Here is a 13,116-nt window from a genome sequence, read left to right on the forward strand (position 1 = left end):
ATTTTACAGAAAGTTATTCTAGGGGCCAGGACACTCGTTTAAATCCTCACTTGGCCATAGAAGCTTGCTGGGTGACCTGGGGCTAGTCATTGTGGCCCTTTTCACACTTACCAGTGGAAACCGGAAGGGAGTCGGTATTGTGCCGCTTGCAGTAATCCGAGACAGGGACGGGAGTTTTCAGACACATGTTTTTTTTTTCCCGGTAGGGTTCCGTGATTGAAGTGAGCCATTTCACACTGTTCCGCTCTTATCTCGCTTCCACCAGCGCCAGCCGTTTTTGCCTGCCGGCTCGCGATCTCCAGCTTATTATTATTTTTTTTTGGAACGTCGGGCTAAGATCGCTATAGCGCTATAGCGACGTATCACAACAGCAACACCATAGAGATGGCTAGGCTCTATTATGATAAGTTACCAGGTATCAGCGGTGGCGATATCTGGCATCTTAATGGAGCCCAGGCATCCCTATGGTGATGCTGTTGTGATATGTCGCTATAGCGCTATAGCGATCTTAGCCCGATGTTCCAAAAAAAAAAAAAAAAAAAGCCGGAGATCGCGCGCGCCGGCAGGCGAAAAAGGGCACGAAAACTGCTCCCGGGTTAGATACTGGACATTTCACACAGCACCCCATAGCGATTTCAACCCGGAAGGAGGGGTTGAAAAGTGGAAGAAGCTGCTCTTTGTTTGTAATGACTCAGGCACGCCTCACTACCGGGACAGCTGCGGGAGTGTGTGAAAAGGTGAGAGTATTCCGGTAGCAGCCAGTTACTGAATCGGGTCTGTCTGAAATGCCAGCAGAAACCCGTTACTGTTCAGTAACTGACCAGCTTCCATATCGGAATACATAGACTGTGTGAAAAAGCCCATAGTATAACCCTAATCAACCTCACAGGGTGGCTGTAAGGATAAAATGGAGGAGGGGAGAGTCACTTTGGATCTCCATTGGAAAGAAAAGCATAAATTAAGTAAATAAATAAGCCAACTAATAAATAAAGCAGAGCAAAAATAATAATAAAAATGCAGAAAGGTTTTGCTGCTATCATGCTTCTTTAACATGAGGGAAATATGGATCTTATGCAGGTGCTGTTTATGTCCTAGTAACAGATCCCCAGAAGTTTTTAGTTCCATGGATTAAATCCATTATTCATTTAGCTAGTGCTTGCCATCATATTATCTTCTACATTACCTTAATGTGCATAAATATTAATGTGAAATACCTGGATTCACTATCACGTGAAGGGGCTGATTCTAGACTTGCTGTCCTCTCAGCTGCCAGTCCAGTTTCATCAGTTCTATCCAGTCCTGATTCTCTAGAAAGTTTCATCATTTGGTTCTGGTAATACATATGTATACTCTCTCGAGTTGGCACATTACCCTAAGAAAAAAGGGTAGAATGTGGAAGACAGAATAAAGCATTTTTATTCTATGAGGTATGGTAATTAGATGTATCTTTTTAGGTATCCTAAGAAGAACAAAATGGCTAAAGGGTAGCTGATCAGAGAGTCAGGACTATCATCTCTCATTGCTTTCATAAGCAGAGTTACTCTCATCTAGGTTTACTGAAGACAGTGAGCTTTAAAAGGATAGCTTAGGATACCACTATCAGCGTTATACCACCGAACAGGAGTGTTACTCTTCCCTCCATCAAGTCTCTCCCAAAGGATTTCTCCATGCTCAATTACAGATAAATTTTGGAAACTGTAATAATCATAGATTCAGCTTCTACAGTCATTTTAAAAGAAATGTAATGTGCTTGGCAAATCTATAAAAGCTTTCAAATTCAGCAACAGCAGAGTAGCTGAGGGCCTGAGATTACAAACCTGACATTTAATGTCATCATATACACAATATGAGCATTCTATGTTACCTTTTTGATTTCCCTAGTAAGCATGCATCTCTCAATTCTTAGCACAGTGGAAATATCAATGTGCTCTCTTGAAATTGAATTCAGCCAAGCTGTAAAACTATCTATTGTTGCCAGAAAAAGAACCCAGGTGAACTTCAAAATGTTATATATTCTTTTGATAATATTATCTGAGAAAAAGAGAAAAAATAATGGTTAGAAAATGCGCAATCATCACAGAAGCAAATAGTTGTGGATGATTTGATAATATCTATCTATTTATTTTAGTAGAATTTTAGCCCTTCATCCCCTGCACAGCAAGGTTTGGGGTGGGTAACAAGTTAAAAGCCACATCATACATATGACAGAGAGCTAGTTTAGTGTAGGGGTTAAGTGCATCAACACTTATCTGGGAGAACCAGGTTTGATTGCCCACTCCTCCACATACAGCTGTTGGAATGGCCTAGGGTCAGACATAGCTCTCGTAGGAGTTGTCCTTGAAAAGACAGCAGCTGTAAGACTCTCTCAGCTCCCCTACCTCAAGGGTGTCTTTGTGGAGGGGCGAAGGTAAAGGAGATTGTGACTGAGACTCTGAGATTCAGAGTATAGGGCGGGATATAGGGTAAATCCAATATCTTCTTTTTCTTCTTAATTATTAAAAACAAATCAACACAACATCAAATCAAAATTTAAAATCATATAGCAACTTAGGCACTAATAACAATATTATCCAAAGTGAGGTTGTGCCACATGTGTGTCAGTGGGGACTGGTACAGTGACAGAGTGGCTGACGGAGACGTGATTGGGGGAGGCCAGTTTAGATGGCAATTTTGCTGTCTCAGCTGTATGCCTGGTGAAACATTTCTTTTTACAGGCCCTGAGGAAATGAATCAGTTGAATCTAGCACACAGTAACCATTCTTACTATTTTTTTAATTGATGTTTTTAATTTGAGGGCCCAGATCACTGATCCAACATTTCAACTGCAGTAACTTCACTTGATTAAAAAAAACAAAAAAACACCACCACTCTGCACATTGTAACTTTTAGGAGACCTCTGAACTTTTCCCTTTTTTTGCAGAAATAGCTATGGTCAGTCAATACTAGGTGTTTCTGCATTATATTTTCATTACACCACTGGCCAGGGCTTTTTTTGAGCAGGAATGCACAGAAATGCAGTTCTGGCTGGCTTAGTGTCAGGGGGTGTGGCCTAACATTCAAATGAGCTCCTGCTTGGCCTTTTCTACAAAAAAGCCCTGTGTGAAACAATGGTGATGTCAGGGGGCGTGGCCTAAAATTCATATGAGTTCCTGCTGGGCTTTTTCTACAAAAAAAGCCCTGCCACTGGCAATTCAAAACCAGTGTGCTATGGCTAGGGCCCCCTCACCATCCTGTCAGCTACCTTCTGTTTTTGGTATGTCAAAACTGCTGATATAAGACAGATACATTTCCTTATTTTATTCTTTATTCTTTTCAAATGTAGCTGATATGCAACATATTTAAGGACTACAAAAAGGTAGCTGAGCTATTTTCTCTTGCTACACAATTTCACAGACAAACTGATGTATACTTTTTGTCTGGAACAATCCCATTTGCGCTGGTAGAGCTGAGCTTCTTAGTACATAATTGTCAGGACATTCTAGGGCAACTGTCTGGCTTGCCTTTAATAAATAGTCATGCTGTCTTTCATTTATGGATTTAATGGACTCCCTTTCTTGCGTTGCTGCTTACCAGGTCCATCGGATTTCTTTTTGACAGATTCCTCTTTTTCTTCACATTCCATATCTATAGCAACTGACAAATCAACATTAACACAATGAGGAAAAGCTTCTGGCAATTTATACTTATTAAAAATGCAAAGATACATGCTGTTTACTGTAGGCAATTTCACATTCTACATAGTTCATACATTTAAGACACATTATTATATTGCATACATACCATCCTCAGATCCTTTCTGCCTTCGTTTCCTAACTTTTTCAAATTTTTTCTTCTCTTTGCGCCTCTGTCTGAGGGCAGTTTTAGGATCAGTAATCCAGGCCTGATAAACAAACTAGAGGGGACAAATGAATTTATTTCAAGTTCATCAGAAAAGAAGCCAGTCAAAAACAGGAATACAGATTTTAAAGTATGCATCTATGAGATCAAGCAATCATTCCAAATTCTAATGCAAATACTGCAAAAAAACCCTTAACTTTTTTGCACTATTTTTGATTGCTTAACAAACCAAAAGATGAAAACCATTGTGGTTCCTTATAAGTCTCCCTATGAAAGTTATATTCTGAATTTTGGGGATTAATGCACTGTTTAAATATGGATGACGCTGAACTGATGATCCAAAGTTTAATTAGGAATTGCCACAAATTTTCAAATTAATTTTTTAAAAGACAGCAAGGAGATCCAGAGATCTTCCCTGTATGAACAGAAAGAGCAGCAGTGGGAGAGACAACCTGGGAAAAAACCTATTGCATAACAGAACTCTGTTCATATTTTCTGGATCCAGGACAGAAAACTTTGTATTTAAGTTCAGAATTGTTGGTGATTGTGAGTGTACTCATCAATTATTTGTTTTCCTCTATCAATCACCAAGAAATGTATTAATGGATCCTAAGACTCTTAGTACATAGTCTGGATTTATTAGCAGATCTAGGACTGTTCTGAGCATCTCCCAGATACCTGTACTTTTTCCTAACTGTGGAGGTTAGTACTCTTATTATGACACAGAAAAATAATTTCATGCATCCTAACATTTGATCCACTCAAATTGGTGGCCTGGGGTTCCCTTTGTTTCTCGGATATAATCAGATTGAATAAAAGGTGATATACAGGAATGCTTTCTACAAGAAAGGCACCTCTCCCCTTCCTCACATATGGAAAGCTTATTCATCTGGAGAAGGCTAAGGCAGAACCTTCTGGATGCAGGCAGTTTGATACACTGGAATTTTTAATAAAATGATACTACTTCTGAATTATAAAGTAGTGCTGTTCCAAAACTGTCCATATGCTTCAGCGCCTTCCTCTATACTATTGTAGAGCAGAAAATTCCACAGTTACTTTGTTGATAGAGATACCCAAATCCAAATCCAAATACCTTTACTGGTATAGAAATAAAAAGTACAGCATAGCAAATTTACATAGAGTTTTAGCTATAAAAACTAGTCAAACATCAAGAAGGGGAGCTAGTCTTTTGCTCCCTGATTGTTATAGCAGCCAAAAGGTACTTTGCAACCAAGCCTGTGATTTGGGAACATTGGTCAGATGGTAGAAATAAAAACTAACTTCGCTTCAGGTAATCCATAAAAATTAGGCAGAATAGGTTTGATTATGCAGTCCAGCACTTCCCCATAAAAATCACAATAAAGTAAGACATGGGCGACCGTTTCAAGGTGCCTTCCATTACATGGGCAGACTCTATCCTGATAAGGGATGTTGGCAAACCTCCCAGACAATACCGCTGAGGGAAGAACATTGAGTCTTGCTAACATAAAAGAGCAGCGTAACTGGGGTGAAGTAATCTGGGAAAGGTAGGCAGCAGGCAGCCCATGATCTGGGAAGATACCAAATGCTAAAGGGGAACAAGTTTTATTTCCAGAAGAACAAAGGGATTGTTTCTCAATATCTAAGATCCTCTGTTTCAGGATTCTGAATGCCTGCATTTCACTTAGCATACAGAGGTTGTCCAAGGGTACACCTATGGAGTGTATTTTCTTCTGGATCTGACTATAACAAGTGGAAACGAAGGAATCCGCTATCATCATATGGATATTGTAGAGCAGAAAATTCCACAGTTACTTTGTTGATAGAGATACCCAAATCCAAATCCAGATCCAAATTAGGGTCTGCCCTAAAGTGTAGGCATAGCCAAAACTTTATAGTTAGTAGCCATGCCCTGGTCTCAATCAAATGGGTTACAGTCTCTAGGCACACTGCAGCATAGCTGACACAGTTGGGAACTCATAAAATAGGGCATAAAAATGCTGCCTGAATTTGCTCAAGTTGGAAATTGAGGGCGCAAACCCAAATGGGGATCCCATATAACAACTGATACCCATATAACAGTTTGATACACTGGAATTTTTAATAAAATGATACTACTTTTGAATTATAAAGTAGTGCTGTTCCAAAAATGTCCATATGCTTCAGCTCCTTCCTCTATACTATTGTAGAGCGGAAAATTCCACAGTTACTTTGTAGATAGAGATACATTTAGAAGTGCTGCTGGGAAAAAAGGAGGATTCAAACTTTTAACTGAAAGAAATACTCCCTCTAAGCTGTGGAGTCTTGTGAGCAAAAATTCTATTTTGTGAACTACTGGCATTAAAGTTGTGAGCTACTGCATAAATTAGTTTGCTGTGCGGCCATTTTTCCTGAGCTAAAACAAAAATGTGTAAGCTGGAGGCTAAAAAAGGAGCTGAAGAGCACTATTTAACTCAGCTTAGAGGGAACACTGACTGAGAGTCCCCAATTATGTCACCCACATAAAGGCTTACATGTTATTTCTCTAATTTGGTTGTAACTATTCACACTGGCATATCTTACCTACTGGTAGTGGTGAAAAATGCCATCAATTCACAGATGACTAATGGTGACCCCATAGGGTTTTCAAGGCAAAAGACAGCAGAGGTGGTTTGCCATTGCTTTCCTCCATGTCACAACCCTGGTATTCCTTGGAGGTCTCCCATCTAAATACTAGCCAGGGCCAGTATTGCTTAGCTTCCAAAATCTATCCAGGTCAGGGGATCTTACCTACAAGGCCATATTAATTTGCTTCAGAAGTGACAAAAAGTCATGTTTCACAACACTGCATCAACAGTGCTCTCCAGCTCCTCATCTTAAATGCTCTGCATCTTAAGTTTTTATTTGCTGGCAATGGAAATTTGAGGACTGGACCTCAAATTAAGTTTTAGTTTTCATCTAACATTTGCAATCCGCTCTTCAGCTTCTAAAGATACTGGCTGATAACATTTTTAATATGGGAACTCAATGGAAGTTCATGACACAGTAATTACCACACGTTACACATTTATATTTCAATGCACAACAACATGACTAAAAAGAACAAGAGGTAAGCATTGTCTGATAGCAAAGCTTGAGACAAAAGATGTTGCACTTTTGCCTATATGATTTTCTTTCCAAAACGAAAATCATCCTCAGCTGGCATTGCCTAAGTACACATTTAATCAAAGATAGCTTCAGCCAAAGAACAAACAAACACATGCAAAAAGGAAGGATGATAGGAAGACAAAACCAAACTGAAGAATTACCACTCCCAACACAAGCATGCACAAACTGTCTCAGTGAAGCTGGAATACTGCCATTGCTGAAAATAACACTTTCAAATGCTGCTTTATTTGTAGATCCTGATCTACAAAAACTACTCTCGAGCACCATGAAAACAATGGGCTGGATCCAGTGAATCCCTTTTCCTAAACTGGAGCTACTGAAATCTTTCTGCTTAGTGAAAGGGAGTACTGGACCCAATTTAATGGATGGCAACTACTGGATCCATCCCATTTGCCTTTAAAAGCCTCTCAGGATTTTTAACCAAGTCCCAAAAGGCAACATAACAAAACAAAACAAAACAAACCATCTGCTTTAGATCTGAGAGGAGACTTAGAAATGCTATCTCCACCCTATCTTTCCTTGGGTCAGTAACTTATTTATTTATTTATTTAGACTACAGATATAATATTTCTATGCTGTCTGTTCAGTGTCTTGCACAATGAACATGCTTTATACAAACATTTTAATAACGAAAACTTCAGTTTTTTCAAATTCTAAAAAGCATTATCTAACAAAAACTGATATGGAGAAGATATAGGTTTGTGAAGGCAATAGCTACAAGTAAAGAAATGGTTGAAGCAATGCCATTAGTATGTCAATTCCTAAGTTTAAAGTAAACATTAACTTATTCCTGGTGTAATAACATGTTCTGCTCTGTTTCAGGAATGAAAGACAAACAAAACACTTGTTAAACAGAATCTAAAATGTTTTAGAGCTTCTTCCACATATGCATAATGTTGCAAACATCCTATGTGACGTGGCAAACATGACTAAAGGATGCCTCAAGAAGGTTGATGGATTATCAACATAAAAAGGTACAAAGTGCATAACAAAAAGAAATGTGGAGGCCAAGTGTGCCTTGTTACAGTTCTTTTGACATTTGACCAGCTTTCTGAGAAAGGTTACCATGCTGGGTGAAAAAAAAAACATATTGAACATTCAACAAGTTCAATAGAGTCCATATTTTATCCACAGTTAATAAAGGCATGCAAACCTGATTTCTTTTAAAATAGGTTAGGCAGAAACAATGGAATTATACCAAGATATAGCTCTGCATTTTCACTCTGGAATTTATGATCTCAACTGAAATGAAAGTGATTATTCATCCTACGATTCAATTTATTAAATGCTAAATGCACCAAACTCTTTCCTGCCATAAATTCTCACAAAGTTCACATAAGAGGGAAAATGCAGAAAGAGCATGGGATACCCTAAACCAGACTATTATGGGATGAAACCACATTTTACACAGTAGTGAAACATCAAATACCTTTGCAGCTCTGATAAAATATTGAAGAATAGTTTTGGGCAGTTTAATAACAGACTTTGGCAAGGCTAAAATGGCAGAAGCAAATTTCGCAATAGCTCTCTATAAAGAAGGACAAAGCAAGAAAAATTAGTAAAGACATGACTGCTATTGTTATAAGGAATCTACTCCACTATACTCAATTAGATAACATAGGATTTACATTACAAATAGGATCACAAATGGTAGGTATTCAGTTTAGCACATATATATGCAAATAGGTGACAGAATGTGTTATTTAATTATATACATAAAGATGTATATTAGTAATGCTTATTAAATGACAAGGTTTCAGATGAAAATTAGTCTTTAGTATATGACAGATAACAGTAGATACAGGTTGTTATCATACAACCACTGATCTTTTCCTTACATATATACAAAAGCAAGCATCTATGACAGGAAAAAAAATCACAATATCTTACACCTCCAAATGTATTTGCTTTAAACAACAATTAAAGGGAAAATAAAACCAAAATACAGACTCAGAAACAGACAACTACAGGATTCATCAGCCTAAGCTAATGAGAAATTTAACAGAAATTTTTAGACCTAATTATTTTAATATAAAATCTGCAAGACTAAAACACGACTAAAAGACTAAAATATTGTCTATGAAGTAAAGCAGATCTAAGTATGAGTATCTTATGAGGCTGATCATGTGTACTGGCTCAAATTGATGCAGAAAAAAATGACACATCTGCCCAGAGAAAGTGAAATAATCCTTTCTCTATTATGAAAGCACATGGTTTCATATAAATAGTGTTCTGCTCATTTATGCATTTGTCCTGTACAGAATAATGCTGCAAACTAGTACTACCATCCTACATACATCAGCAGACATTCTTTTGGTCAACTAGGGTCACCAACTCCAGTTTAGGAAATTTCTGAAAACTTGAGGGTGGTGACTGGGGAATGTGAGAAATGGAAGAGAAAGCTCAGCAGAGATGTTATATCACATCCTGTGATGTCACAGACAATGATGTCATGTCCAGGTCAAAGGCCAGCTCCTTCCAACAAAATTCAAATTTTAAATTTAAATTTCCAGTCTCATATCACTCCCCCTCACCTTTCCCCCACCTTGCATCATGTATTGGCATTGACATACATATGTTCTGTATGTCATGCTAACTCTTTTATCCACTCTGAAAACACATAGACTGGGAGACAACAGCTGTCCAATCCCTCTCTCAGTCCATCTGTCCCTCAGTGTATTCACAGGTGATAATTAGTTTCCCCTAGTTTCTTTAGTGTACTACAGATGAAGCCCTAGATGTACTTTCTGTAGACAGTCAAGAGTTCCTATTTCTTCTAGACTCAGTCTAAGATATACCATACAGTCCACCTGTTGAAGATGCCATTTCCTCCAGGGGAATTGATCCATGTAGTCTACTAATCAGTTGTAATTCCAGAAGAACTCCAGGACCCAGCCTGAAGTTGGTAACCTGACCATCAATATGGCAGAGGACTATACTTTACACATTTGTGGAGCTTTAGATACAGAAACTAGCAGCAGGAACCTATGAAAACACTTGAAACTAGATCAGTGTGACTGAGATCTTGATGCACTTGTTACTGTTTTGCTCTCAGTGGACAGCTTTTAGGTCCTATTGGATATATCCTATTCTATCTAAATATCATCTGCCATTGGAACCATGGGCAATTTTTCATTTACTGGTGGATGCTGAACCAGAAATAACTGTCTTGGTAGCAAAGTATTTGGCAATCATAATCTCAATGAAATGTTAATAATCATTTCTAACTAGTTACCAAGGATTGACCACGTTATCTGTAATTTAGAATCTATAAGACTTTTGATTCTCATTCTTTAGTTCTTAATGGTAAATTTTAACTAACAAGGTTTTACTATTTATCAGTTTTGCAAAGTGTTTTAAAAATCTTTTATCCACCTAGTTTTATAAATCTTCATGTATCATTATTGGTTGACTGTATACTTGTATTTCTCATTTTAACTGTACTTAAGATCTACGGTCATAAAGCTGAATAAATTGATGATGACGACCCTAACCTGTACTGTGATTAAACTACTTCATCACCACGAATCCTTCTAATAAAACCACTATATCATTACAAATGACATGGAGTAGATCTCACTTGAGGAACTGCACCTGGATCATCATATAGACATTATGTATTCCTATGTAAATGTTTATATGGTTATTGGACAAAGTTATCTATGAGATTCAAACGTCCTACTGCTCTAAATTCTCAGTCCTATTACTTTAAATTCTCAGAACTCTGTGCACTAACAGTATCTTGGATATACAACAAAGGTTTGCACATTGCCGTTATAGATGTATATTAATGGTTCACTTCATGTCCAGCCTATGATGTATTCTTGTTTTACATATAAGTTTTGAAACTAATTAGGATCACCTTTGGAAAAGGAAAATTTATAAATGCATATTTAAAACTTGGTCTTTATTGCAAGTAACTATTTTTTTAAACGTTCAGCAATTTTTCCTCCAAACACAAAAGCACCAAAGCAAAATCTCAAGCAATGCCAATGAAAAGATGTTTTATTCACTTGTCTCCAGTGCAACATCAGAAAAATAAAGTTTGGGGTATGAAACTTTATTTAAAAACAAAAACAAAACATGATGCAGGTGCAAGTGAATGAAAATTCATCTCCAATATTATTCTTGCATTGCAGAAATACGGCAATATCAGCAAGCAATAATAAACATTAAATTAGCACATTTTCATTAACACCTCAAGTCAAGCCTTCACAGCAGGATTAATGCATTAACTAAACACAATACCTGAAATGCTGATCTTCTTGGGGGTTCTTCATCTTCCTTTTTTTCCTCCTCTTCTTCTTCTTCACTGTCCGTCTCAAATAAATAATAATCTCCACTTCTGACCACTAAGCGAAATAAAATATTTTCTTATTTCTTGTGGAGAAACAAAGTGCCTTGTATCTCTATATCATGAGACAACACAAAACTATTATGTGAGAAACAGGCTCAGGACAGAAAATAAAAACAAGAAATTAATAGTGGCAGATCATCTGGCATAATATTTTGAAGCATAACAAAGAAAAAGTAAATTTGCATAAAAACATATGATGGGAAGAAAATAGTCTGATAACATGTAAAAAAGTTGGAAGCATACTATAAAAAGTGCTTGAATATGTTTTTTTTAAATGCCAGTTTTTCACAGGTAGAGATATTCCATCTTTGTAAGTAACTTGCTGACAAGTGAAATTAATTTTTTTTTTAGCACCAAATACATAAGCCAAGTTATATCACTGGAGGAAAAAAGGTAAAATGAGCAGCGAGGAGTGTGGAGACATCCTATGCCATTTTTCTGTTGTTTTACTATATTTTTCAAATGTAAAAATGAGATAATGTAAAACAATTTCATATTTAAACTAAAATCCCAGAATAGTATGTGAGATCACAATAAAAACCAATTTTTGCCCGTGGATTTTAAAACGTTCTGTTGCCTCCATATATTGAAGATGCAATGTAAATGAACTGGACCTTATATCCTTGAACAGAAGCACATCATTTTTAAACCTCGATATGAACTAATTTGACAAAACAAGGGGAACAAACAAGAAAAGTAAAGCAATAAGCAAGAGGTAAAATTAAAGTTGGAGCATTACATTTTCCAGTAAAGACTATAAATGTAATGTCTCCAAGTGAACAGAAATATTTTGTTATATGTAATAATTGATTTACCAAGCAATGTACAGAATGACATTGAATAGTACATTTGACCCTCATTATATACTACTTTTCTGAACAATCAGAATAACTTACCCTGTTCAATCATACCTCATTCTTCTTTCAGTCATATACTTAAGATGCTTTCACATGAGTATATCTATTTCTAAATGTGGCCAGATCTGTGGATACTTAAATCCAGAGACTGGAGCCCATGAACAGACAAGACAATTTTCTATAAACATTAAAAATGTCCCAGATTGGCAGAATAAATAAATAAATCTGAAATCTAAATGCAATTTTTAAAAAATCAACTGAGGTTTGAACCCTCTTAGAGTAACAAAAGCAGAGCCTGTTGCTTTAAGAAACAAATGCCAGCAGTGACTATTATTAGGCAAATACAACAATTCTGTTGGTCATCAAACCTTGGTTTCTGTCAGTAAAAGGCAGGTGGATGATGCAGGGCAATTTCCAGGGCTGTTTTAGACTTTGAAGGAGGACTGATCAAGGCCAGATCTGAAAGCAACCACCAGGTGAACTACTACCACATGATTTGCATGGCTAACCCAGGCTGGCTGGTTTCTACTATTCTACTATCCAACAGCACTTACTCTATGAACACCAATGTGATGTGGTGATTAGAATTTCAGACTAGGATCTGGGACACCCAGGTTCAAATCACCACTTTACCATGGGGTGACCTTGGTCTATTCAGAACCTCGCCAGTTTTGAGAGTGTGTATCTAGTGAGAGTCAAGACTGGGATTCAGTTGGTATACTGCCTGCCCTGCTGCCCAACTGTCTCCCTGCCCAATGTCTCCTAGGTTTGTTATTTTGGGAAACGTCAACAGTCGCAAGTAATAACAGTCTGCACAGGCTGCACTCTTGATTTGGTGTTTTACTTGGGGCAGGAACAGAAGATGATCTGAAGGTGAAGGACTGAAGATGGTTCTCTTGTCATGGACAGATTACTACTTGCTAGGGTTTAAATTTACAG

At 37.3% G+C, this 13,116-nt stretch overlaps 1 protein-coding gene across 1 annotated transcript in view; it reads right to left on the reverse strand.

Moving 5' to 3' along the window:
- The window catches only part of PIEZO2 (piezo type mechanosensitive ion channel component 2), a 399,620-nt gene that overhangs the window by 58,618 nt on the left and 327,886 nt on the right, over nt 1–13,116 (reverse strand). The window contains exons 33-38 of the mRNA XM_060244021.1: nt 11,212–11,315; nt 8,393–8,491; nt 3,781–3,892; nt 3,571–3,633; nt 1,865–2,031; nt 1,215–1,372 (exon numbers count right to left, since the gene is read on the reverse strand). Coding sequence (XP_060100004.1) covers nt 1,215–1,372; nt 1,865–2,031; nt 3,571–3,633; nt 3,781–3,892; nt 8,393–8,491; nt 11,212–11,315 — 703 coding nt within the window. The remainder of the gene's footprint in view (nt 1–1,214; nt 1,373–1,864; nt 2,032–3,570; nt 3,634–3,780; nt 3,893–8,392; nt 8,492–11,211; nt 11,316–13,116) is intronic.

This window comes from Heteronotia binoei, chromosome 7 (assembly GCF_032191835.1).
Source record: "Heteronotia binoei isolate CCM8104 ecotype False Entrance Well chromosome 7, APGP_CSIRO_Hbin_v1, whole genome shotgun sequence".
Classification (NCBI taxonomy): domain Eukaryota; kingdom Metazoa; phylum Chordata; class Lepidosauria; order Squamata; family Gekkonidae; genus Heteronotia; species Heteronotia binoei.